This window comes from Canis aureus, chromosome X, assembly GCF_053574225.1.
Source record: "Canis aureus isolate CA01 chromosome X, VMU_Caureus_v.1.0, whole genome shotgun sequence".
Lineage (NCBI taxonomy): Eukaryota > Metazoa > Chordata > Mammalia > Carnivora > Canidae > Canis > Canis aureus.
In genome coordinates, this window is record NC_135649.1 from 55,402,237 (window position 1) to 55,428,586 (window position 26,350).

Below are 26,350 nucleotides of genomic sequence, written 5' to 3' on the forward strand. Positions count from 1 at the left end.
CAGGTCAAATTCTCAGATGTTGAGGATGTTTTTTGAAAGCTATCTAGGTAACTTTGTGGGACCAGATAAGTTGAGGACCCCTACTCTTCCTCCATCTTGTGAGAGGAAAGCTTAACAAACATTCATTTCTCACAGTTCTGGAAGCTGGGGAGTCCAAAATTGAGGCCTGGCTGATTCAGTAAGTGGTGAAGGACTACTCCTTTGTCCACGGAAGGTGCCCTTTTGCTGTGTCCTCACATGATGAAAAGGAAAATTGTGCTTTCTTAGGACTCTTTTATAAGGACACTAATTCCATTTATGAGCACTCTACCCTTGTGACTTCTCACCTCCTGAAGGTCTCACCTTCTAATACCATCACCTTGAGGGGTAAGATTTTAGTATATGATTTTTGGGGGGACACCATTATTCAGATGATAGCAATTAACATTCAGGGAAATAGAAATTTATTTTATTTTTTTAATTCAATTAGCTAAGATAAAGTACATACTTAATTTCAGATGTAGTGTGCAATGATTTATTAGTTGTATATAACACCCAGTACTCATCACATCATGTGCCCTCCTTAAAGCCCATCAGCAAATTGCTCCATCCCCCCACCTCCCCTCCATCAACCCTCAGTTTATTTCCCATAGTTAACAGTCTCTCATAATTTTTCTCTGTATCTGATAACTAGGGAAATACAAATTTAAACCACAATGAGATATCAATATTCATCTGTCAGAATGGTTAAAATTAAAAAAAATAAGCATGACACCAAATATAGGAGAAATTACAGGAAAGCAAATCATTCATTCATTCATCCTGATAAGAATAAAAATAATATAGACACTGTGGAAAACATTATGGCAGTTTTTTCCTAAAACTAAACATGTGAACTTGCACTTGTGGACATTTTTGGATATTTATCTTAGAGAAGTTAAAATTCTTCCATGTCAAAACTTGAACATTAATGTTCATAGAAACTGTAATACCCTCAAACTGGAAATAACTCAGATGCACCTTCAACAGGTGAATAGTTAAAAAAAAAGTGGTATTAAATACAATGGAATACTATTTGGTAATAATAATAATGAATAATCAATTGATACATGTGATAACTTGGGTGAACCTACAGCAAATCCTGCTGAGTGAATAGCCAATTTCTAAAGGTTACAAACTGTAAGACTTGATTTATATATATTCTTAAAAATCACAAAATTATAAAAGTTGAGATAGATTAGTGGTTACCACTCATTAAGCATGGGGAGGAGTGGTGTGAGAGAGATGAGTGTGTTTATTAAAAAGCAAGAGGGTAGATTTTGCTGATGAAACTGTTCGGTATCTTGACTGTTGGTGGTTACATAAACATGCACATGATAAGGTTATACAGACCTAAAAACATGCCCTAATGAGTGTTATTTAAATCTTGTAGAATCTAAATGAAGTTGGGGGATTGTATCAATGTTGATATCCTGGTTTTAATATTATATTATAGTGTTGCAAGATTAGGAGAAAACAATAAAGGATATAAGAAATATCTCTGTATTATTCCTGAGAACTTCATACAAATCTAGAATTATCTCAGTAAAAATTGCAATTGAAAAAGCAAAGCCTTCTTAAGTTTAAAAGAAAGTAACAAAGGAAAAACAAATATTTTGGGAGCCAATGAGTTGCCATGTCTGGGACCAATATATTGGCTATAAACATTTTCCCTGGTGCAACAGACTTTCACCAACAAATATGTCCACTTTTTAGAGTTTTAACAAATTTTTAGTTCTTACTAACAGGATTTTTTTAATGCCTAATTGTTTTAGAGAAGTGATAAAAGAAAATAAGCGGAACATGAAATAAGATCTCACTAAGAAACTAGGAAGATCTCATCGTGGGAAGATGGTAGAAGAATATATTGTCTTTCATAAATCATTGTATGTAATTTCTTTGTTGATGCATTTGTTCTATTCTAATTTTATTTAGTACTTTGTTTAAAATATAATATGACTCTCCAATTGTTTTTTAGAGCTATACTCATTTGTGTTGTGCCTCAGTAAACATCAGAGCCAACACATCTTTATTACTTTTTGCAAAGTGACCCTAATTTATAACTGTTCAAAATATGGAATTTGTTTGACTTAGTATTTTCATTTATATTTAAATGCATACCATTAAAATCAGTGCAAGTTTATCATTAATATTTCAGTATCAGCTCCTGTGTATCATCACATGAATATATACAAAGAACATTCTTCCTACATAGAGAAATCTATATTAAAAATGTACACACAGGGGCACCTGGGTGGCTGTTTGTTGAGTGTCCAACTCTTGATTTAAGCTCAGGTCATGATCTTAGAATGGTGAGATTGAGCCCCATTTCTGGCTCTGTGTTGGCCATGGAGCCTACTTAAGATTGTCTCTCCTCTCTCTCATTGAAAAACAGAATCTTAAAAATATGACAATTTCAATCTAAAAAATGTACACACAAACTTTTTATTCATACTTTCAAGACTTTTTGCTGATATTAATAAAAAATGATAAGCCCTAGTCCAGTATTCAATTGGTTAGCTGACATGGAAACAGTTTTAGTATGCTTCTATTCTAGTCAAATGGCAAACTTTAAGTGAATGAAAAAATTTGACTGTAAAAAACAGTGATTAATTCTATAGCAACTTCTAAAATCAGACTTGTAAAATTTTCCATTAGTAGATTCACATATTATATCAACACTATGATCAGAAAAGTTATTATTAAAAATGTAAAAGTTTAATTTAAAATGTAAACTTTCAATTTAAGATAGAATGGGTGAATTTTATTCACTTCAATGAATTTACTTCAATGAAGCTGTAAAAAATGTTACTTACAGGTGATGGGTTGTAGTAGGCAAAATCTGAAGGTAACCTCCAATGATACTCAACTTTTTATAACTTTTTGTATTTTGTGGGTAGAACCTATGAATATGATGATATATTACACTCATTATTATGTTAAATTATATGACAAAAAAGGGGATTAACCTGGTGGGGTATCCTAATCATATGAGCCCTTTAAAAGCAGATAATTTTTCTCCAGATGGTCAAAGAAAAGAGGTCAGAGAGATACAGAGCAGATGTTCTGGATGAAAACAAGCATTCATATTGTGAACTGCCTATGTTGAAGACCACATATCAAGGAATTTGAGTGATTTCTAGAGTTGTCCCCAGCCAACAGCTAGAGGTAAACAGGAGCCTCAATCCTACAACTGAAAGCAAGGAATTTCGAAAATAACCAGTGTTTGTAGGAGGACTTTGAGCCCTGTATGGAAATTGTAACCCTGGTCGATATGTTTCAACCCGGTGAGAGCTTAAGCAGAAAATCTAGTCATACTGTACCTTGACTAATGACCTAAAGAAACTGTCAGATAATAAATTTGTGTGTTTATTTTTATGCCATTAAATAATGTGTTAGCTAGCAGTAGAAAACTAATAAATACTTACAGAAGTATTCATTGTAAAGTTATTTCAATTTTGTTGTATATATGGGCATTCTATTAATTAAATGTTGAGATAAAAAAATCTAAAAGGGCGGGGGGGGATGGGGTGACTGGGTGACAGGCACTGAGGGGGTCACTTGATAGGATGAGTACTGGGTGTTGGCAAATTGAACTCCAACAAAAAATATCCAAAAAAAATCTAAGGGTGAGCAATACTGGAGAAGTGGGGTCTTAATATTTCCACAATAAGCTTTGGCCTCAGTGAAGAAATAAAGTATACTACTTACTAGTCTTAGGTATAATTCAGTTGGGCATATGCCAGAGGGTGCAGAAATGGGTAATAAGGTATAATAAATAACTACAGTTATGGTACATAATGAAGTAGAAAAAAGTGCTCTGAGTTAAGTTACAATGTTCAATCAGACAGTTGGGTCAGTGAAGATATAAGCTAAAGGGGGGGCACATCAATCTCCCTAGTTTTCTGGAAAGAGAGTAATGTATACTTTCGGTAATTCAGAACTGCATGGGGACACCTGGGTGGCTCAGTCAGTTAAATGTCTGCTTTAAGCTCAGGTCATGATCTTAAGGTCCTTAGATCAAGCCCTTCATTGGGCTCACTACTCCTCAAAGGGTCTGCTTCTCCCTCTCCCTCTGCCTGTCACTCTGTCTACTTGTGTTCTATCAAATAAATTAAATAATCTTTTCAAAAACTTATTAAAATAAAAAGAACTGCATGATTCAGTGAAGATATTTTAAAGTCTCACAGACAGGGGCAATTATTCCTTAGATCTTCTGGTATAACGTACAAATATTATATACAATAATCATAATTTTTAAAATGACTGAAGATTTCTTCCAGTAGTTTATTTTTCAGTTACTAATCAATGAAAAAGATCTTATTTTTAATTCTCTTCTGGTACCTAAAAATGTGAATGTTTTGGAAAAAAATTAAAAACTAAAAGGCAATTTTTTATTAGGACATAATGAAGACAATTAGAATCCTCTTTTTATTTCTACTTGGGATGAAGTTGTCTGTGATACATACACATTCTCTACTAGAAGTATTTTTTGAAAACTGCTAAAAAAAAAGCTATCTTTGCTCTTCATACTTCCAGATGTCCATGAAGAATTGGAGTTATTTTACTGCTTATTCCTTGTTGCCACCTTCTGAACCTCCAAAGTATATTCTATAGTTGTGGCAGATTGAAAATAAATCTCTGAAAAAGTAACTAATGTATTTCAGACCTTTCTACATAGCCATACTCTTTAGTGATAAAACTAACAAAAAAGAATCACATTGGAATGTCCCTGCAGTGTATGGCTTCTCTGGAATATTTGCTGACAGAGGCAGAACATTTCTAAATATCTCAAGTAAATTTTACAGCAATTTCTTGTCTTTTCATTACTGAAAAGCAAAGGAACAAGTTCCTTGGACATGAACTCAATTGGTCACTCTAGCAACATCCATATTTTCCAAATCAAGAGGATTTGAGGGCAGAGAAATGCATTTTCATTACAACATAACATATATATATATATATATATATATATATATATATATATATATATCTCCATATGCATAGAATGAAATTCTTTAGAACAAAATTAAGATATACAAAACAATAATAAGACAATGAGAGAACAACTTGAATTCAAACAGTTTTAAGGTTATGTTTTTACTTCATCTGGTATAAAATTACAAGAAAAAAAGAGCTCATGTTTTCTGCACATAGATAATTTTCTAAAACAGTATCTATCCTTATACTTAAAAGTGGTTTTCAAATATTTTTAGTATATTTCAGAATATGGCCAGGATTTTTGCCATGCAAAGGTGGGATATTGTCTCATTTAAAATTATCCAAAAAATAAAAATAAAATAAAAATAAAAAATAAAATAAAATTATTCAAATCTCTAGTGATTGTCCTGCATTGGCTTTAATTACCCAGTATACTCCACAGTACATTGGTTCAAAGCAATAAAGTCATCAACATTTCTGGAGTTTTCAAAAGTATTTTATTTATTTATTTACTCATGAGAGACACAGAGAGAAAGAGAGGCAGAGACACAGGCAGAGGGAGAAGCAGGCTCCATGCAGGGACCCCGACATGGGACTTGATCCTGGGTCTCTAGGATCATGCTCTGGACTGAAGGCGGCACTAAACCACTGAGCCACCCGGGCTGCCCACATTTCTGGATTTTTAAATTTGAAAGTTGTTGGGTTTTTTTAAATACATATTTTTTTATTTATTTGAGAGAGGGGGCATAGGGGCAGAGAGAGAGAGAGTCTCAAACAGACACCAATGCAGGACTTGAACACATGACCCTGAGATTACAACCTGAGCCAAAACCAAGAGTTTGTTACTTAACCGACTGCACCACCCATGTGGGTGAACTTTAAAGTTGTTTCAGTGCATTTTATAAAGTATGATAAATTGTATCTAATTAGGTATTTTTTTAAAGTGTCCTTAGGGCGGCCAAAAAACTATTTTTCAACAAAGTGAGATTGTAAACCTAAAGCATAATTTCACTCAGTGACTGTATCAGGTCCTAGACTACATAGTAACAGAGGCCATGGTATAAATAAATAAGCTTACTTAAAAATGTCCTTCTTTTTAAATTCCAATTTATTCAGAATAAATATTAAAATTTTATTTTAGACATCAATGACCAGCTTAATAAAATTGGAAAAGTTATGCTATAATTATACCCAGAAAAAACTCATGATAACTCTGCTACTTCTTTGATATTAACAATTGATTTCAGGTTCTGTCACGAAAGTTTCAAGTCTAGAGTTTTTCTCCTTTCTAGGCTGTTAATGCATTCTGACATTATAATGGATCCCTCATGAAATCACACAGTAATTTGAAAACATAACTCTCTAGGCATTAGTATTTATATTTCAGAATCACTTAGCAGAAAAAAAAAAAACAAATTTAATTAACTCTTCTGTGCCAAGCAATCCTATCACTCAGTCATCTTTGGGAATTGTCTGAAAAGAAAAATGAGACCTTACTTACTTCATGAAGTAGCCTCATTTTGCCCTTATTATTTGATTGTTACTTCCATGCCTACAAGTATCATTTTTGTTGCTCCTGCTATGACTGATAACATTATTGACAATTCCTCCAGTTACAGCCTTATAACATATTTTCCTTATTCTTTTTCTTCTATCCAAATTGTACTCATTTCTGAAGGCACAGCTCAAATCTCATCTTTTCTAAAGATTCTAATACTCTAGTAGTTTACTGAGTACTACAGCAAACATCAGTTCCACCATCAGTTGTAGTCTTTAACTCATATAGTAATTAAGTCTGCAAAGCAAACTTCAGCATTTATTTAAAGTAAATTTGTGATTTTTTAAAAAGATTGTATTCATTTTTTTGAGAGAGAAAGAGGGAGGGAGAGAGAGAGATTGAGGATGAGATTGAGGATGAATGAGGGGAAAAGGGACACGCAGACTCCCCACTGAGTGGAGAGCCCAATGAGAGGCCCAATTCCAGGACCCTGAGATCATAACCTGAGCTGAAGTCAGATGTTTAACTGACTGAGCTATCCAGGCTCCCCAGATTTGTTATTTTTAAGTTACTCTTTTCTCCCCATCCAAAACATAGGTTTGTTGGAAGAAAGAATAAGTCACTAAGGTGAAAAATACAGCATGAGGAACATAGTCAATAATATTGTAATAACAATATTGTATATGGTGAAATTGTATATGGTGAAAGATGATGACTATATTTATGATGAGCATTGAATAATGTATAGAATTATTGAATCAATATGTTGTACCACTAAAACTAATATTCTGTCAATTACACTTAAATATTTTTATTTTATTTATTTATTTTTTAAAGATTTTATTCATTCATTCATGAGAGATACAGAGAGAGGCAGAGACACAGGAAGAGGGAGAAGTAAGTTCCCTGCAAGGAACCTGATGCCGGACTTGATCCTGGACCCCAGGATTACGCCCTGAGCCAAAGGCAGACACTCAACTGCTGAGCTACCCAGGCATCTCTATACTTAAATGTTTTTTGAAAGTGGTCTTTGAATATTGATACATGCCTTAACCTATGCAATGCATATCTAAAAATTATATTAATTTCCATGCTTGGGATGTCTATAAGGATTGATAAGGTCTCACATAGTGAAGGAGTTAATCACCATTTAAAAAAAATATTTATTTATTTATTTTAGAAAGACAGCTGAGTGTGAGCATGGATTGGGGAGGAGCAGAAAGAGAGGGAGAAAGAAAATCTGAAGCAAACTCCCTGCTGAGTGCAGACCCCAAAGGGGAGCTCCATCTCACAACCCTGAGATCTGGACCTGAGCCAAAAATCAAGAGTCAGATGTTTAACTGACTGAGCCACCCAAGTGCCCCTGTTTTGTTTGTTTGTCTTTTAGGTAGGCTGTATGCCCAGCATGGAGCCCAACTAAGAACTTGAACTCACAACCTGAGTTCAAGAAAGACCTGGGCTGATATTAAGGGTCAGATGCTTAACTGACTGAGCCACTCAGGCACCTCCATTTTTTCAGTGGGCCAAAAAAATGGGCTCTTGTCAGTTCTCAGAGTGCAAACAAATCCAGATAATGTTCTTCTTACATGTCAAAAAAAAAAAAAAAAAGAAGATTCAAGGAATAATAGTAGGTGCTGTTTTGGAGCTTTGCTAATATCCTAATATTGACCCAATTGTTTGACATACATTATTGAATTTAATCCTTCTAACAGCCATAAGCAGTAGGTACAGTAGTATCTCCATTTTACTCATAAGAAAACCAAAACATAGAGAAATTAAAAAGTTTGTGCATTATTATAGAATAATAAAAAGTGAACTAAGATTCAAACTTGGATGTGCACATTTACAAAGCCCATGTTTTTTAAGCACTGAGCAGGTTTACTGCTTCCTGAAAGTGAAGCTGAATTCAATAGAGAGGGAGCAAATGAAGAATTAATTCTATCAAATACGCATATAGATTGTATTAGATGGCCAAATTTTAGAGATACCCTGTAGTGTGGTCTTCCTGACTCAATCTCAGTTTTTTTTTTTTTTTTGTAGTTCAAAATCAGTCTCTGAATCTCCTAACTGAGTATGACTTAAAACATTGGCTTCTCATTTTGAAATATTTAAAAAGGAGGAAAAAGGAACTGAGGGAAATCCTTTCTGCTAAATCCTTGTCCCATACTTAAAATAATCTTCAAAATTACTTGTTCTCAGGCTTAGTTATGCAAAAGGTTAGCAAACTCTATTGAGGCTGAAGAAGCCCCAAAGAAACAAGTAGGTCCTCATACTTCTTGGGCATTGCGTAAGATGCCAAAGGAATGAAAAGTAGTATCAGTTATGGATGTTTTCATACATGTTCTAGATATAAAAGGTTTGGATTTATGTTATAAATTTTAGATTCTATGTCTACTTCTCTTGTTTTTGTATTGTCCTTTGAAGCTCTGTGCCTCTAGCAGTAAAGTGTGTGTGTGTGTGTGTGTGTGTGTGTGAGTGTGTGTGTGTATGTTACATTCTCAAAAGGTTATTTTGAATTTTGAGCTTGGGGTTCAACTATTTTTGGCACCTGAAAATCGAGAATGGTTCTTGAACTTCCATCCGTGTTTCTTATGTACTTATTCACTCAACTGGAAATTCTCAAGGTAGTCTAGTTCAATATAATTTTTTTTTCTGTTGATATTGAGACAACTCTGTAAAATGGGGCCTTATTAGCTTAGGGAGAGAAAAATGAAGAAAAAAACTGCTATGTAAAACAGGCAATCCAGGTATGCCTGAGTGGCTCAGTAGTTGAGCATCTGCCTTAGGTCCAAGGCATGGTCCCGAAGTCCCAGGTTTGAGTCCCATGTCAGGCTCCCTGTGGGGATCATGCTTCTCCCTCTGCCTGTGTCTCTGCCTCTCTCTGTGTGTCTCTCTTTAATAAATAAATAAATATTTAAAAAAACAGGCAATATGGTTTCCAACTCTACCACCTACTACCTGTATGAGATTAGGAAATAATAACTATTACTGCTGACTGAAGATCTGCTGGATACAAAAGTCTGTGCTATTTTTTATTTTAATTTATTTTATTTTTTTTATTCTTATATACTTAATTTTTTAAATTTTTTATTGGAGTTCAATTTGCCAACGTATAGCTTAATGCCCCATGCTCATCCCATTAAGTGCCCCCCTCAGGGCCCGTCACCCAGTCACCCCACACCCCTGGCCACCTCCCCTTCCACCACCCCTAGTTCGTTCCCAGAGTTAGGAGTCTTTCATGCTCTGTCACCCTTTCTGATATTTCCCATTCATTTTTTCTCCTTTCCCTTGTATTCCCTTTCACTATTTTTTATATTCCCATAATGAATGAGACCATATAATGTTTGTCCTTCTCCGATTGACTTATTTCACTCAGCATAATACCCTCCAGTTCCATCCACGTCGAAGCAAATGGTGGGTATTTGTCGTTTCTAATGGCTGAGTAATATTCCCTTGTATACATAAACCACATCATCTTTATCCATTCATCTTTCTATGGACACTGAGGCTCCTTCCACAGTTTGGCTACTGTGAACATTGCTGCTATAAACATCGGGGTGCAGGTGTCCCAGCATTTCACTGCATCTGTATCTTTGGGGTAAATCCCCAGTAGTGCAAATTGTAGGGTCCTACGGCAGATCTATTTTTAACTCTTTGAGGAACCTCCACACAGATTTCCAGACTAGTTGCACCAGTTCACATCCCACCAACAGTGCAAGAGGGTTCCCCTTTCTCCACATCTTCTCCAACATTTGTGGTTTCCTGCCTTGTTAATTTTCCCCATTCTCACAGGTGTGAGGTGGTATCTCATGGTAGTTTTGATTTGTATTTCTCTGATGGCAAGTGATGCGGAGCATTTACTCATGTGCGTGTTGGCCATGTCTATATCTTCCTCTGTGAGACTTCCGTTCATGGCTTTTGACCATTTCATGTTTGGATTGTTTGTTTCTTTGCTGTTGAGTTTAATAAGTACTTTAGAGATCTTGGATACTAGTCCTTTATCTGATACATCATTTGCAAATATCTTCTCCCATTCTGTAGGTTGTCTTTTAATTTTGTTGATGGTTTCTTTTGCTGTGCAGAAAGTTCTTATCTTGAAGAAGTCCCAATAGTTCATTTTTGCTTTTGTTTCTCTTGCCTTCATGGATGAATCTTGCAAAAAGTTAGTGTGGCCAAGTTCAAAAAGAGTGTTCTTTGTGTTCTCCCCTGGGATTTTGAGGGATTCTTGTCTCACATTTTGATGTTTCATCCATTTTGAGTTTATCTTTGTGTACAGTATAAGAGAATATTCTAATTTTATTATTCTGCATGTGGATTCCCAGTTTTCCCAGCACCATTTATTGAAGAGACTGTCTTTTTTCCAGTAGATAGTCTTTCCTCCTGTGTCGAATATTAGTTGAACATAAAGTTGAGGGTCCACTTCTGGATTCTCTGTTCTGTTCCATTGATCTAAGTGTCTGTTTTTGTGTCAGTACCACACAGTCTTGATGACCATAGCTTTGTAGTACTACCTGAAATCTGGCATTGTGATGCCCCCAGCTATGGTTTTCATTTTTAATATTCCCCTGGCTATTCAAGGTCTTTTCTGATTCCACACAAATCTTAGGATAATTTGTTCCAACTCTATGAAGAAAGTCCATGGTATTTTGATAAGGATTGCATTAAATGTGTACATTGCCCTGGGTAACATTGACATTTTCACAATATTAATTTTTCCAATCCATGAGCCTGTAATATTTTTTCCATCTCTTTGTCTCTCAGTCTCTTTCAGAAGTGTTCTGTAGTAATTAGGGTACAGATTCTTTACCTCCTTTGTTAGGTTTATTCCTAGGTATCTTATGCTTTTGGGTCCAATTGTAAATGGAATTGACTCCTTCATTTCTCTTTCTTTAGTCTCAGTGTAAGTGTATACACATGCTACTGATTTCTGGTCACTGATTTTGTATCCTGCCGCACTGCCAAATTCCTGTAGAAGTTCTAGAAATATTGGGGTTGAGTCCTTTGGGTTTTCTATGAACAATATCATGTCATCAGCAAAGAGGGAGAGTTTGACTTCTTCTTTGCCAATTGAATGCCTTTTATTTCTTTTTGTTACCTGATTGCTGAGGTTAGGACTTCTAGTACTATGTTGAATAGCAATGGTGAGATTGGACATTCCTGTCTTGCTCCTGATCTTAGGGGAAAGGCTCACAGTGCTTCCCCCTTGAGAATGACATTTGCTGTGGGCTTTTCATAGATGGTTTTTAAGATGTTGAGGACTATTCCCTCCATCCCTACACTCTGAAGAGTTTTGATCAGGAATGGATGCTGTATTTTATCAAATGCTTTCTTTGAATCTATTGAGAGGATCCTATGGTTCTCGTTTTTTTCTCTTGCTGATATGATCAATTACATTGATTGCTTTATGAGTGTTGAACCAGCCTTGCATCCCGGGGATAAATCCCACATGGTCATGGTGAATAAGCTTCTTAATGTATTGTTGGATCCTATTGGCTAGTATCTTTTTGAGAGTTTTTGCATCCATGTTCATCAGGGATATTGGTGTATAATTCTCCTTTTTGGTGGGGTCTTTGTCTGGTTTTGGAATTAAGGTGATGCTGGCCTCATGGAACGAGTTTGGAAGTACTCCATCTCTTTCTATCTTTCCAAACAGCTTTAGTAGAGTAGGTATGTTTTCTTCTTTAAACGTTTGATGGAATTCCCCGGGGAAGCCATCTGGCCCTGGACTTTTGTGTCTTGGGAGGTTTTTGATGATTGCTTCGATTTCCTCCCTGGTGATCGCCCTGTTCAGGCTCTCTATTTCTTCTTGTTCCAGTTTTGGTAGTTTGTGGTTTTCCAGAAATATGTCCATTTCTTCTAGATTGCCTAATTTATTGGCGTATAGGTGCTCGTAATAAGTTTTTAAAATCATTTGTATTTTTTTGGTTTTGGTGGTGATCTCTCCTTTCTTATTCATGATTTTATTAATTTGAATCTTCTCTCTCTTGTTTTTAATAAGGCTGGCTAATGGTTTATCTATCTTATTAATTCTTTCAAAGAACGAGCTCCTGATTTTGTTGATCTGTTCCACAGTTCTTCTGGTCTCTATTTCATTGAGTTCTTTTCGAATCTTTATTAATTCTCTTCTACTTCTGGGTGTAGGATCTATTTGCTGTTTTTTCTCCAGCTCCTTTAGGTGCAAGGTTAGCTTTTGTATTTGAGTTCTCTCCAGTTTTTGGATGGATGCTTGCATTGTGATGTATTTCCCCATCAGGACTGCTTTTGCTGCATCCCAAAGATTTTGAATGGTTGTATCTTCATTCTCATTAGTTTCCATGAATCTTTTTAATTCTTCCTTAATTTCCCAGTTGACCCTTTCATCTTTTTATTTTTTTGACCTTTTCATCTTTTATCAGGATGGTCCTTAACCTCCACGTGTTTGAAATCCTTCCATACTTTTTCTTGTGATTTAGTTCTAATTTAAAAGTATTTTGGTCTGAAAATATGCAGGGGTCGATCCCAATCTTTTGGTATGGGTTAAGACCTGATTTATGACCCAGTATGTGTTCTATTCTGGAGAAAGTTCCACGTGCAGTTGAGAAGAATGTGTATTCAGTTGCATTTGGATGTAAAGTTCTGTAAATATCTGTGAAATCTATCTGGTCCAATGTATCATTTAAAGTTCTTGTTTCTTTGGAGATGAAGACATGTCCATTTTAGAATGCGCTACATTCAAGTCAACAAGTATAAGTGTATTATTATCTAAGTGTGTCATAACTTTGGTTATTAATTGATTGATATCCTTGGCAGCTCCCACATTTGGGACAAGAATATTGATGATTGTTAAGTCCTCTTGTTGGATAGATCCTTTAAGTATGATATAGTGTCCCTCTTCATCAATCACTACAGTCTTCGGGATAAACTTTAGTTTATCTGATATAAGGATTGCTACCCCTGCTTTTTGTGAGGACCATTTGAATGGTATACGGTTCTCATACCTTTTATTTTCAGGCTGTAGGTGTCCTTCTGTCTAAAATGAGTCTCTTGTAGACAGGAAATAGATGGGTCTTGCTTTTTTATCCAGTCTGAAACCCTGTGCCTTTTGATGGGGTCATTGAGCCCATTCACGTTCAGAGTCACTATTGAAATATATGAGTTTAGTGTCATCATGATACCTATTCAGTCCCTGGTTTTGTGGATTGTTCCCTTGGAATTCATCTTTCTATTACAGAATCCCCCTTAAAATCTCTTGCCGAGCTGGTTTGGTGTCACTTATTCATCCAGTTTCTGCCTATCTTGGAAGCTCTTTATCTCTCCTTCCATTCTCAATGAGAGCCTTGCTGGATAAAGTATTCCTGGCTGCATGTTCTTCTCATTTAGGTCCCGGAATATATTCTGCCAGCCCTTTCTGGCCTGCCAGGTCTCTGTGGAGAGGTCTGCTGTTAATCTAATATTTCTCCCCATAAAAGTTAGAGATTTCTTGTCTCTTGCTACTTTAGGCATCTTCTATTCATTTTCGGAATTTGCAAGTTTCACTATTAAATGTCGAGGTGTTGAGCGGTTTTTAGTGATTTTAGGGGCAGATCTCTCTATCTCCTGGATCTGAATGCCTATTTCCCTTCCCAGACTAGGAAAGTTCTCAGCTATGATTTGTCCAAATACATATTCTGGCCCTCTGTGCCTTTCAGCCTCCTCGGGAACCCCAATTAAACGTAGATTTTTCCATCTGAGGCTGTCATTTATTTCCCTTAACCTAACCTTATGATCTTTTCATTGTTTTTCCTATTTTTTCCTCAGTTTCCCTCCTTGCCATCAACTTGTCTTCTATGTCACTCACTCGTTCTTCTACCTCATTAACCCTCGTCTCTAGGACCTCCAGTTTGGATTGCATCTCATTTAATTGATTTTTAATTTTGGCTTGATTAGATCTAAATTCTGCAGTCATGAAGTCTCTTGAATCCTTTGTGCTGTTTTGTAGAGACACTCGTAGCTTTATAATTGTGCTTCTAAATTGGCTTTCTGACATTGAATTGTAATCCAAATTTTGTAACTCTGTGGAGAGAAGACTGTTTCTGATTCTTTCTTTTGAAGTGAGTTTTTCCTTCTAGTCATTTTGCTCAGTGCATAGTGGCCAAAACAAGTTGTACTGGAAAAAGGAGGAAAAGAGAGAAGAGAAAAAAGAAAAACAGAAGAAGAAGAAAAAAAAAAGAAGAAAAAAAGGGGTGGGAAGAAAACAGAAAACAAAAAACATGGGGGAGCATCCTTTGATTCTGTGTACTATAAATCCCTCGACTTTCCTTTTCCAGTGGTGCTTGGTCAATACCTTGCTTTTCCCGTCCCTCTAGCTGGTCTTCTGGGGGAGGGGCCTGCTGTGCTGATTCTCAGGTGTGTGCACCTGGGGGAGCTTCTCAGCCCCCTGCCTGGTGATCTGTTCAGTGGGATTTGTTTATCCTGTGAGGCCCTAGGAAGAACAGTGGCAGCAGCCAGCTCTCCAGTTCTGGAGTCAGCTCCCATAGTCACTAGTCAGCTCCCAGTCTCCAGGGGCTTGGTTGCTCCGGGGGCGGGAGTGCTGATCTGCATAGCTCCGGGCACCCTGCGGCAGGAGCATCCTTGCTGTCCTGTGTTCTCCCAGCCTCTGCCTGTACCAGGGGAGCGCTGGATCTTGGTATGTGTCCCCCAGCACCCTGGGCTCCGGGGCCTGCACTGCTGGAATCGTATTCCCGGCGGCTGCGCAGTCCCCTCTGCGGAGCAGCCGCTGGAGGTGCCGCCCAAGCTGCTACTCGGCCCCACTGGGTGCCCGCTCCAGGCCTTTAGGGAGCTTGTCTGGTGTGTGCAGTGCACTCTCCCCCAGGGCACAGGTCCTCTGTTAATGCCCCTGGGAGCCTGGGGGCATCCCTGCTTCTCCTGGGATCCCGCTCCAACTCCCTACAAGGACCTTTCTGTCTGAGAAAATTGATGAAGCTCCTACTTCTCTGGAAGAGGCTTTCCTGTCCTGGTGGCTCTTGCCGCACAGCCTTAGCCCGACTCCTTGCTGGGGCCTCTCCCTCTTGGATGCCGTTTGTTTCTTTATTTCTTTTTTCCCCAGTCTTCTTACCTTGATAGCAGTGCGAACTCGTCTCACTGTAGCATTCCAGCTGTTCTCTCTTTAAATCTCAAGCCGAATTCGTAGGTTTTCAGGATGATTTGAAAGTTATCTAGGTCATTTGGTGGGGACAGGTGACTTGGGGACCCTAGTCTTCCGCCATTTTGCCCCCCTGTGCTTTTTTTTAAAAAAACAATTTTATTTATTTGATAGAGAGAGAGACCATGCACACAAGAAGAGAAGGAGGGTGAAGCTCACTCCTCGCTGAGCAGGGAGCCTGATGGAGGGTTCAATCCCAGGACCCTGAGATCATGACCTGAACTGAAGGCAGCTGCTTAACTGACTGAGCCACACAATCACTCCAAAGCCCTGTGCTTTTCTTTTTTCTTCTTTTTTTTTTTTGATATTTCAATTTTAACAAAGAAACCATTGATCATAACCTCACTCTCTCACTCTCATCATTCTAATATTTGAATTTCACCTCTAATGCCATGACCAACCAGAAATCTTTCCTGATTTCCATTTCCAGGTAAATTAGTGTTTTCCCTCATTTTTAAAATTTACACTTTTTAGTAAAATATTTTTAACTGTGGCAAAAAAAACACACAGCCTGAAGTTTAGTATTTAATTGTTTTAAATGTACAGCTTATAGTAATAAGTATCTTCATATTGCTATGCAACATCACCACAATCCAAACTCTTTATCTTGAAAAAAACAATCTTTTTATCTTACAAATCTCAGCTCTATACTCATTTAAAAAATAAATCTATATTCTTCCCTTTTCCTCAGTGCCTGTCAGGTATCATTCTACTTTCTGTCTCTAAATTTGAGAACTATTAATTATAAAAGTAGAATCATACAATATTTGTCTTTATGTAACTATTCTAATTTACATAAAGTAATATCCTTAAGTTTAATCTGTGTTGTAGCATATGTCAGAATTTTCTCCCATCTCAAAATTGAATAATATCCTATTGAATATGCATATCACATATTGCTGATCTATTTATCCAATGGATATGTGGGTTATTTACATGAGTTACCTATTTTGGATAGTGCTACTATAAACATGAGTATACAAGTAACATTTTGAGTGAATCCTGCTCCCAATTCTTTTGAGTATATACATAAAGTGGAATTGCTGGATGATATGGTGATTTTATTTTATTTTACTTTATCTTATTTTAAATATTTATTTATTTTAGAAGGGGGAAGGATCAAAGGGAGATGAAGAAAGTCTTCAGACTCCCCATTGAGCACAGAGCCTGACACTCTCTTCTGCCTTGTTTATACTCTCTTTTAGAGCCTCCATTTGGGATTGCATCTCAGTAATAGCATTTTTAACTTTAGTTTGGGTAGATTTTAGTTATTTTATTTCTATAGTTAAGGATTCTTTAGTGTCTTCTATAAAAATTTTCCTTATCCCTTCATGTATTTTTTATTTCAATTCAAATTGCCAACATATAACACCCACATGCCCTCCTTAGTACATAACACCCAGTTATCTCATTCCACCCCCTCTTTAGCAGACAATAATGTATATTTATGCCCCGATGTGGGAGCTGCCAAGTATATCAATCAATTAACAACCAAAGTTAACACATACTTAGATAATAATACATTTATACGTGGTGACTTGAATGTAGTGCTTTCTACAATGGACAGGTCTTCTAAGCACAACATCTCCAAAGAAAGAAGAACTTTAAATGATACACTGGACCAGATGGATTTCACAGATATTTACAGAACTTTACATCCAAACACAACTGAATACACATTCTTCTCAAGTGCACATGGAACTTTCTCCAGAATAGACCACATAACGGATCATAAATCAGGTCTTAACCGATACCAAAGACTGGGATCATCCCCTGCATATTTTCAGACCATAATGCTTTGAAATTAGAACCAAATCACAAGAGGAGTTTGGAAGGATTTCAAACACGTGGAGGTAAAGGACATTCCTGCTAAAAGATGAAAGGGTCAAGCAGGAAATTAGGGAAGAATTAAAAAGATTCATGGAAACTAATGAGAATGAAGATACAACCGTTCAAAATCTTTGGAATACAGCAAAAGCAGTCCTGAGGGGGACATACATCACAATACAAGCATCCATCCAAAAACTGGAAAGAACTCAAATACAAAAGCTAAACTTGCACCTAAAGAAGATGGAAAAAAAAAAAAAAACAGCAAATGGATCCGACACCCAGCAGAAGAAGAGAATTAATAAAGATTCGAGGAGAAATCAATTAAATAGAGACCAGAAGAACTGTGGAACAGATTACCAAATTCCGGAATTAGTTGTTTAAAAGAATTAATAAGATAGATAAACCATTAACCAGTCTTATTAAAAAGAAAAGAAAAAAACTCAAATTTATAAAATCATGAATAAGAAAGGAGAGATCACCACCAATACCAAGGAAATACAAATGATCTTAAAAACTTATTATGAGCAGCTTTACGCCAAAAGTTTAGGCAATCTGGAAGAAATGCACGCATTTCTGGAAAACCACGAACTACCAAAACTGGAACAAGAATAAATAGAAAACTGGAACAGGCCGATAACCAGGGAGGAAATTGAGGCAGTTATCAAAAACCTCCTAAGACACAAAAGTCCAGGGCCAGATGGCTTCCCAGGGGAATTCTATCAAAGCTTTAAAGAAGAAACCATACCTATTCTACTAAAGCTGTTAGGAAAGATAGAAAGTGATGGAATACTTCCAAACTCATTCTATGAGGCAGCATCACCTTCATTCCAAAACCAGACAAAGACCCCACTAAAAAGGAGAATTATAGACCAATATCCCCGATGAACATGGATGCAAAAATTCTCAATAAGATACTAGCAAATAGGATACAACAAGAAGATTATTCACCATGACCAAGTGAGATTTATCCCAGGGATGCAAGGCTGGTTCAACACTCATAAAGCAATCAATGTGATTGATCATATCAGCAAGAGAAAAAACAAGAACCATAGGATCCTCTCAATAGATGCAGAGAAAGCATTTGACAAAATACAGCATCCATTCTTGATCAAACCTCTTCAGAATGCAGGGATAGAGGGAACATTTCTCTGCATCTTAAAAGCCATCTACGAAAAGCCCACAGCAAATATCATTCTCAATGGGGAAGCACTGGGAGCCTTTCCCCTAAGATCAGGAACAAGACAGGGATTTCCACTCTCACCACTGGTGTTCAACATAGTACTAGAAGTCCTAGTCTCAGCAATCAGGTAACAGAAATAAATAAAAGGCATTCAAATTGGCAAAGAAGACGTCAAACTCTCCCTCTTGGCAGATGACATGATACTGTCCATAGAAAACCCGAAGACTCCACCCCAAGATTGCTAGAACTCATACAGCAATTTGGCAGTGTGGCAGGATACAAAATCAATGCCCAGAAGTCAGTGGCATTTCTATACACTAACAATGAGACTGAAGAAAGAGAAATTAAGGAGTCCATCCCATTTATAATTGCACACAAAAGCATAAGATACCTAGGAATAAACCTAAGCAAAGAGGTAAAGGATCTATATCCTAAAAACCATAGAACGCTTCTGAAAGAAATTTAGGAAGACAAAAAGAGATGGGAAAATATTCCATGCTCATGGCCTGGAAGAATTAATATTGTGAAAATGTCTATGCCACCTAGGGCAATTTACACATTTCATGCAATCCCTATCAAAATACCATGCACTTTCTTCAGAGAGTTGGAAGAAATCATCTTAATATTTGTGTGGAATCAGAGAAGCCCCGGAATAGCCAGGGAAATATTAAAAAAGAAAACCATAGCTGGGGGCATCACAATGCCAGATTTCAGCTGGTACTACAACGCTGTGGTCATCAAGACAGTGTGGTTCTGGCACAAAAACAGACTCATAGATCAATGGAAGAGAATAGAGAATCCAGAAGTGGACCCTCAACTTTATGGTCAACTAATATTCGACAAAGGAGGAAAGACTATCCACTGGAAAAAAGACAGTCTCTTCAATAAATGGTGCTGGGAAAATTGGTCATCCACATGCAGAAGAATGAAACTAGAACTCTCTTTCACCATACACAAAAATAAACTCAAAATGGATGAAAGATATAAATGTGAGACAAGAGTCCATCAAAATCCTAGAGAAGAACACAGGCAACACCTTCTTTGAACTTGGCCACAGTAGCTTCTTGCCAGATACATGAAGGCAAGAGAAACAAAAGCAAAAATGAATTATTGAGACTTCATCAAGATAAGAAGCTTCTGCACAGCTAAAGAAACCATCAACAAAACTAAAAGTCAACCTACAGAATGGGAGTACATATTTGCAAATGACATATCAGATAAAGGGCTAGTATCCAAGATCTATAAAGATCTTCTTAAACTCAACAGCAAGGAAACAAACAATCTAAACACGAAATGGGCAAAAGACATGAACAGAAATCTCACAGAGGATGACGTAGTCATGTCCAACAAGCACATGAGAAAGTGCTCTGCATCACTTGCCATCAGGGAAATACAAATCAAAACCACAATGAGATACCACCTCACACCAGTGAGAATGGGGAAAATTAACAAGGCAGGAAACCACAAATGTTGGAGAGGATGTAGAGAAAGGGGAACCCTCTTGCACTGTTGGTGGGAAAGTGAACTGGTGCAGCCACTCTGGAAAACTGTGTGGAGGTTCCTCAAAGAGTTAAAAATAGATGTGCCCTACGACCCAACAATAGCACTGCTGGGGATTTACCCCAAATGTACAGATGCAATGAGACCCCGGGACACCTACACCCGAATGTTTCTAGCAGCAATGTCCACAATATCCAAACTGTGGAAGGAGCCTCGGTGTCCATCGAAAGAGAAATGGATAAAGAAGATGTGGTATATGTATACAATGGAATATTACTCGGCCATTAGAAATGACAAATACCCACCATTTGCTTCAATGTGGATGGAACTGGAGGGTATTATGCTGAGTGAAATAAGTCAATCATAGGACAAACATTATATGGTCTCATTCATTTGGGGATATAAAAGATAGTGAAAGGGAATAAAGGGGAAAGGAGAGAACATGAGTGGCAATTATCAGCAGGGAGACAGAACATGAAAGACTCCTAACTGTGGGAAACGAATAAGGGGTGGTGGAAAGGGAGGTGGGCGGGGGTGGGGTTGACTGGGTGACGGGCTTTGAGGGGGCACTTGGTGGGATGAGCACTGGGTGTTATGCTATATGTTGGTAAATTGAACTCCAATAAATAAAAATAAAAAATAAAAAAATGAGTTTTAATGGAAAAAGGAAAAAAACGTGGGACCCTCTAGTTGTATATACTATTTTCCCTTGGTCCTGGATCTTTCCAGCCCTGCTTGGTCAAGAATTTACTCTTCCCCTGTCCTTCCAGCTGGTCTTCTGGGGGAGGGGCCTGCTGTGCTGATTCTGAGGTATGAGTACCTGAGGGAGATGTCCCGCCCCCTGCCGGGTGCTGGGCTCAATGGGAGCTGTTTGCCCTGTGAGGCATTTGCTCTGTAGATTCCCCGCCTTTTTCTGGCACATCGTGAAACAAGGAGGAAAACCATCAATGGTGCAGCCAGTATTCTAGCTCTGGACTCGAGCTCCCCATAAGTAACCAATGCAGTCTCCCTGTCCGCTCTGGCCTAGGTGCTTCAGCGGCTCATACTGGTGAACTAAAGTGCACAGCTTGTACTTCCGGGGGCGCCCAGCGACAGGAGAGTTCTTGCTTTCCTGTTCCCTCCCCACTTCTGCCTGTCCCAGGAGGAACACAGGATCTCCACTTGGACGCCCTGGGCTCTGTACCCCTGGACCCGCACTCCCCAATGCCATCTCTCCAGAAGGGAAAGGGGTACGGCCACCTCTGTCTGGAGCTGGCCCACCTAACTTAGTGGCTTATTCCAAATGCTCTGGAGGGTTGTGGTACTCCAGCCCTTTACCAATATCAGACTGCGGTTTGTGGTGAGCTTTCCCCTGGGCTCCCCTCCTCTAATAGTGACTCTGGGAATCACTGCCCCTTCTGCAATTCTGCCCAATTTCCCTGCTAAGCACTTTTCCACCTAGGAAAATCTGGCACATATTTATAAAGTTCCTGCTTCTCTAGGGCTGGGCTTTCCTGTCCCAGAGGCTTTCTCTGCCCTGCTTTAGCTGGGCTATTTGGGGTGCCCCTCCCCCACTTTATCCTTTTTTATTTATTTTTTTCCTTCCTACCTTGTTAGTAATGAAAACTTTTTTGTCTGTAGCATTCCAGCTGTTCTCTCTTTAAATCTCAGGTCGAATTCGTAGGGTGTTCAAGATTTTCTGAAAGTTACCTAGGTAAGTTGGTGGGACCAGGTGAGTTGAGGACCCCCTACTCTTCTGCCATCTTGCCCCTCCTCCATATAAATATATATACCCCTTCTTCTTTATCATCAGATAAAGATACTCACTTTATCATCAGTAAATGTAAGTATTATACCTTACTTTATCATCAGTAGATGGGTGTTTTGGTTCTTTCTACATCCTTCCCAACTCCTAATGTTTCCTGTGTTGCTAATTTTAGCCATTCTGACAGGTGTGAGATGGTATCTCATCATGGTTTTGATTTGTATTTTCCTGATTATAATTCATGTTGATCATCTTTCCATGTGTTTATTAGACATCTGTATGTTTCCTTTGGAATAATGTCTATTCATATATTCTGCCCATTTTTTAACCACTATTGTTTTCTGTGTCTTGAGTTTGATAAGTTCTTTACAGATTTTGGATACTAATCCTGCATTAGATATGTTATTTGAAAATATACTTTCCCATTCTAAAGGTTGCCTTTTTGTTTTGTTGACTGTTTCATTCACTGTGCAGATAATTTTTATCTTGATGAAGTCCCAATAGTTTAATTTTGCTTTAGGATTTCTTGCCTCAAGAGACATATTTAGTAAGAAGTTGCTAAGTCTGATGTTAAAGAGGTTATTGCCTGTGTTTTCCTCTAAGATTTTGAGGTATTCAGGTCTCCCATTTAGGGATTTCATCCATTTTGAATTTATTTTTTTGTGTATGGTTTAAGAAAGTGGTCTAGTTTCATTCTTTTGCAGGTTGCTGTGCAGTTTTCCCAACAACATTTGTTGAAAAGCCTGTCTTTTTTACCATTAGCTATTTTTCCCTTGACTATTGCTTTTTAAGTCTTGCAAATAAATATCTTGCCAAATGAAATACTTTAGAATGAGTCATAAATGATTATTTATAAAATAACATTCCTTCATATTTTCCAAGGCAAGCACAAAGTTTATAAAAAATAGCGTTGAAAAGTCCCTATCTGTATCAAATGCATAGTAATACTATACATTCTAATCCACCAGTGTATGACATATTTTAATTTTATTATATAAGAGTATAAGGACCCTTTTTTTTTTTTTTTTTTTTAGAGAACCATGTAGGTACGTATATATTTGCCAACGGTAGAGAACAGGAGGTTTCCACATCTTCCGCCACAACCAACAACACACGAATGCCCGTTCTTGGAAAACCACGCTTGTTTGTGTGGTTGGGTTCCCTCTCCAGAGGTTTCCCAAAATGAGAAGGCTGGTTTCAGGGGGAAGTCCTTAAATATGTGTATGTCTTTCTAAAGAAGAGAGAAAAAGGGAAGGGAGGAGGAGAAGCGTATTTTCATGTGGTGCACGGCAGAAAAGATGGGACTGGCTTTGGGCAGGGACGTGATCCCACTGGAAAGGTGTGAAGGGGAACTCCGGAAAGAACAGGGGTTTCGAGGTTGGGACATGAAAACACAACAGCCAGGAAGGTCACGCGTCCACAGTCCACTGAAATCCCTTGTAGCACATTACAATCAGTTAAGGGCAAAACAAATACTTAAAAACCTTACCTAACTTAAACAGCCTCAAGCAAAAAGCATGTACTATATAAAGAATAATTGTGTCTCTAACAAGATTTTAAGTTCCAAATGAAAACATCAGCAATTGGCCAGAAATTAGTACAGTTAGTTACATTGCACTCCATTTAGTAGAATGCAATAAAACATAATTGATTGATAAAAATACATATATATTGCTAACAGAGCATCTTCTTATTCATAGAGAAAGAGTGTTACATAATATCCAATTCCATCTGACTTCTATTCATCCCTGTCATACTCTGTGTCACGCTGGTTATTTAGTTTTTTGAAACTTAAAGTACATTTTTAAAAAATGTTGTCTTTTTCCTCAAAATAGCTATTCTAGGGGCATCTGGGTGGCTCAGTGCTTGAGCATCCGCCTTTGGCTGGGGTCATGATCCCAGAGTCCTGGGATTGAGTCCTGTGTCAGGCTCCCTGCAGGGAGCCTGCTTCTCCCTCTGCCTATGTCTTTGCCTTTTTCTCTGTGTCTCTCATGAATAAATAAATAAAATCTTCAAAAATCTCCAGGTATTCTGAAGACTGTAGTAGATACTTTTTTTTTTACCTTCCTGAAAACACTTTCAAATAAAGCAGAACAATTATATATAGCAAATACCTTCAAAATTTAAGAGACTTCAATAGATTCTTAATTGAGGGTACAAATATAGATCATATTACCTATATTTCACATCCTCATCCATTTTCTTTAGACTTAATCATAGGTACAAGGTTTGAAAATCAGTTTGAAAATTGGGAAAACTTCACTAATTCAGAATTGAGTAATTTAAAACTTACAACAATTTGGACAGCTCCCAGTTGTAATGTTCCTTTATTTCATTAATCATTTTCCCCCACATTTAATATGTTAACTTTGTAAGTCTTCCCCAAGAACATAAATTAACTCTGTAAAATATTGTAGAATGTTATTTTACAGAACACATGATTTTCATATATTTCAGAAACACACATGACATAATAAATAATAAACAAATGTTACTTTCATTTCATTATGATGAGGGGTAGAAGCAGAAAAATGTTCACCTTTAGCCCGGAAGGCTGATCTATAGCTTGCATAGTTTTGATAAGTATCAAATAAGTGCTAGTTGCTATATTCTTAAAGGGTTTCATGATGGCCTGTATATCTCACTGATAGTGAATATTGAACTGAATGATAAGCACCAGAAAAATCTTGGAAAAGTAGTTTTATGTGTAGAAATCTGAAGAGGACATTTATGATCTAATGCTCTTTGTGTGTCCCCTCCCAGTCAAGCACTAAACATACAACCACCAGTTTCGTACAGAATAAGGTCAGCTCTTTTGCCCATGAGACCTGTCCCTGTGTTCCTTGAATAAACTTACTAAGTTGCACTGTAAAAGATCTCAAGAATTCTTTCTTGACTGTCATAGTCAATGGTTCTGCAACAATTCCATTGGTTTTTTTAAACATTGTACTTAAGCATTATTTTTCTACATCTTCTAAATTTATATGCTTTGTAAAAATGAAAACATATGAAAATAACTTGCTAGAGATCAATTTATGGTTATTAATTTGGCACCCAAAGGGTCATATTCAGAATCCTTACTTTATTAAAAGTAGTAAGTTAACCGGTCACAAAATAACAAATAGTGTAAAAATATTTAGATATTGGTCTGCTTACTCCATTTTTGCAGTTCCCTTCAGGGTCTCTACTTAGGAAAAAAGTGTGATTGGATTTGTTAGTCAAATTTTGAGCTGTCATGATCGAAATGAGTAAAAGTGTTTTGTTTTGTTTTGTTTTCAAAGTATTTTATAACTTAATTTTAAAAAATCAAACTGGTTTCCACCTGAACTGATTTTAGTGAGATTTTACTAAAATTTGCTTAATGAGCATAAAAACAAATTTCCCTATATTATATCATATTATAAAACAGTAGTTGTCTTTTTTTTCAATTCATAATTTCAGAAGTAGACTTAACAATGAGTGGAATAGTCATTTAGAAGATACTTTTAAGGAATGCTTATATCTTATTCAACAAATAAACTAACTCCACTAATATTAGCAAACAACACTAGGGAGAAACATGTATTCACTGTCATATTTTTACACTAGAGTCTGGTACAAAACCATTAAAGAAACTTCATAGAACACACATTAAGAAACAGAACTTAAGAATATCTCTTACATTCATAAAACCAATTAAAGGGAATAGAAAGGAAATATGAAGTGTTTTTTTTCATACCTGTGGTTGGGGATGAATCCAGATCTCCACAGTTGTTGATTCTTTCATGGGAATGTGAGATCCTACAGCCTCCTTCATTGCCTTAGAAGGAAAAAATGTATATATATATATATATATATATATATATATGTATTTTTTCATTGGTTTGTTAAAAATGAAAAATGTAGTGGATTGCACACATGCCTGAAATATGGGTAAATAAGATAGTGCCTGTATAAATCTCTCTTTCTACATATCAGAATAATTGAAGAGTTGGAATATGACAGGAAAAACTGTAGGTACTAGGAATAGAAACAGGAAATTTTCTCATGGAGCTTAAATTTCACTGTTACTTAAGTGTTCCATTTAACATATGAATGGAAATGTGGAGGACAATTTATAATATTCAAATAGATGAAATTTAAGGTGGATATATTTTCATTCCAATGCTATTATAACTCATTGACTTCAACAGCTTGTATTTATGAATGATCTGAAATGAAAACCTGTCCTGTATTTGCCAGCATATCACAAATTTGCTGCCTACCATAAAAATATATTTATTAAGTGCCAAGAAATTTCTGAACCAGTACACAGATACTAATCTACCAACCCCACAAAACATGAGAGACTCCTAAATCTGGGAAACGAAGAAGAGGTAGTGGAAGGGGAAGCAGGTGGGGGAGGGGGTGACTGGGTGACAGGTGACTGAGGGGGACACTTGACAGGATGAGCACTGGGTGTTATACTAGGAAAATCAAAGTATTTCTTCACTTTGGTTA

The 26,350-nt window shown here is 37.0% G+C and overlaps 1 protein-coding gene across 3 annotated transcripts in view; it reads right to left on the reverse strand.

Annotated features, from left to right (window-relative positions):
• Window positions 1-26,350, reverse strand: part of PCDH11X (protocadherin 11 X-linked) — a 475,627-nt gene that overhangs the window by 308,341 nt on the left and 140,936 nt on the right. For all 3 annotated transcript variants that reach the window (XM_077890193.1, XM_077890191.1, XM_077890194.1), the window contains exon 4: window positions 25,590-25,670. In XM_077890193.1, the coding sequence (XP_077746319.1) occupies window positions 25,590-25,670 (81 nt within the window). The remainder of the gene's footprint in view (window positions 1-25,589; window positions 25,671-26,350) is intronic.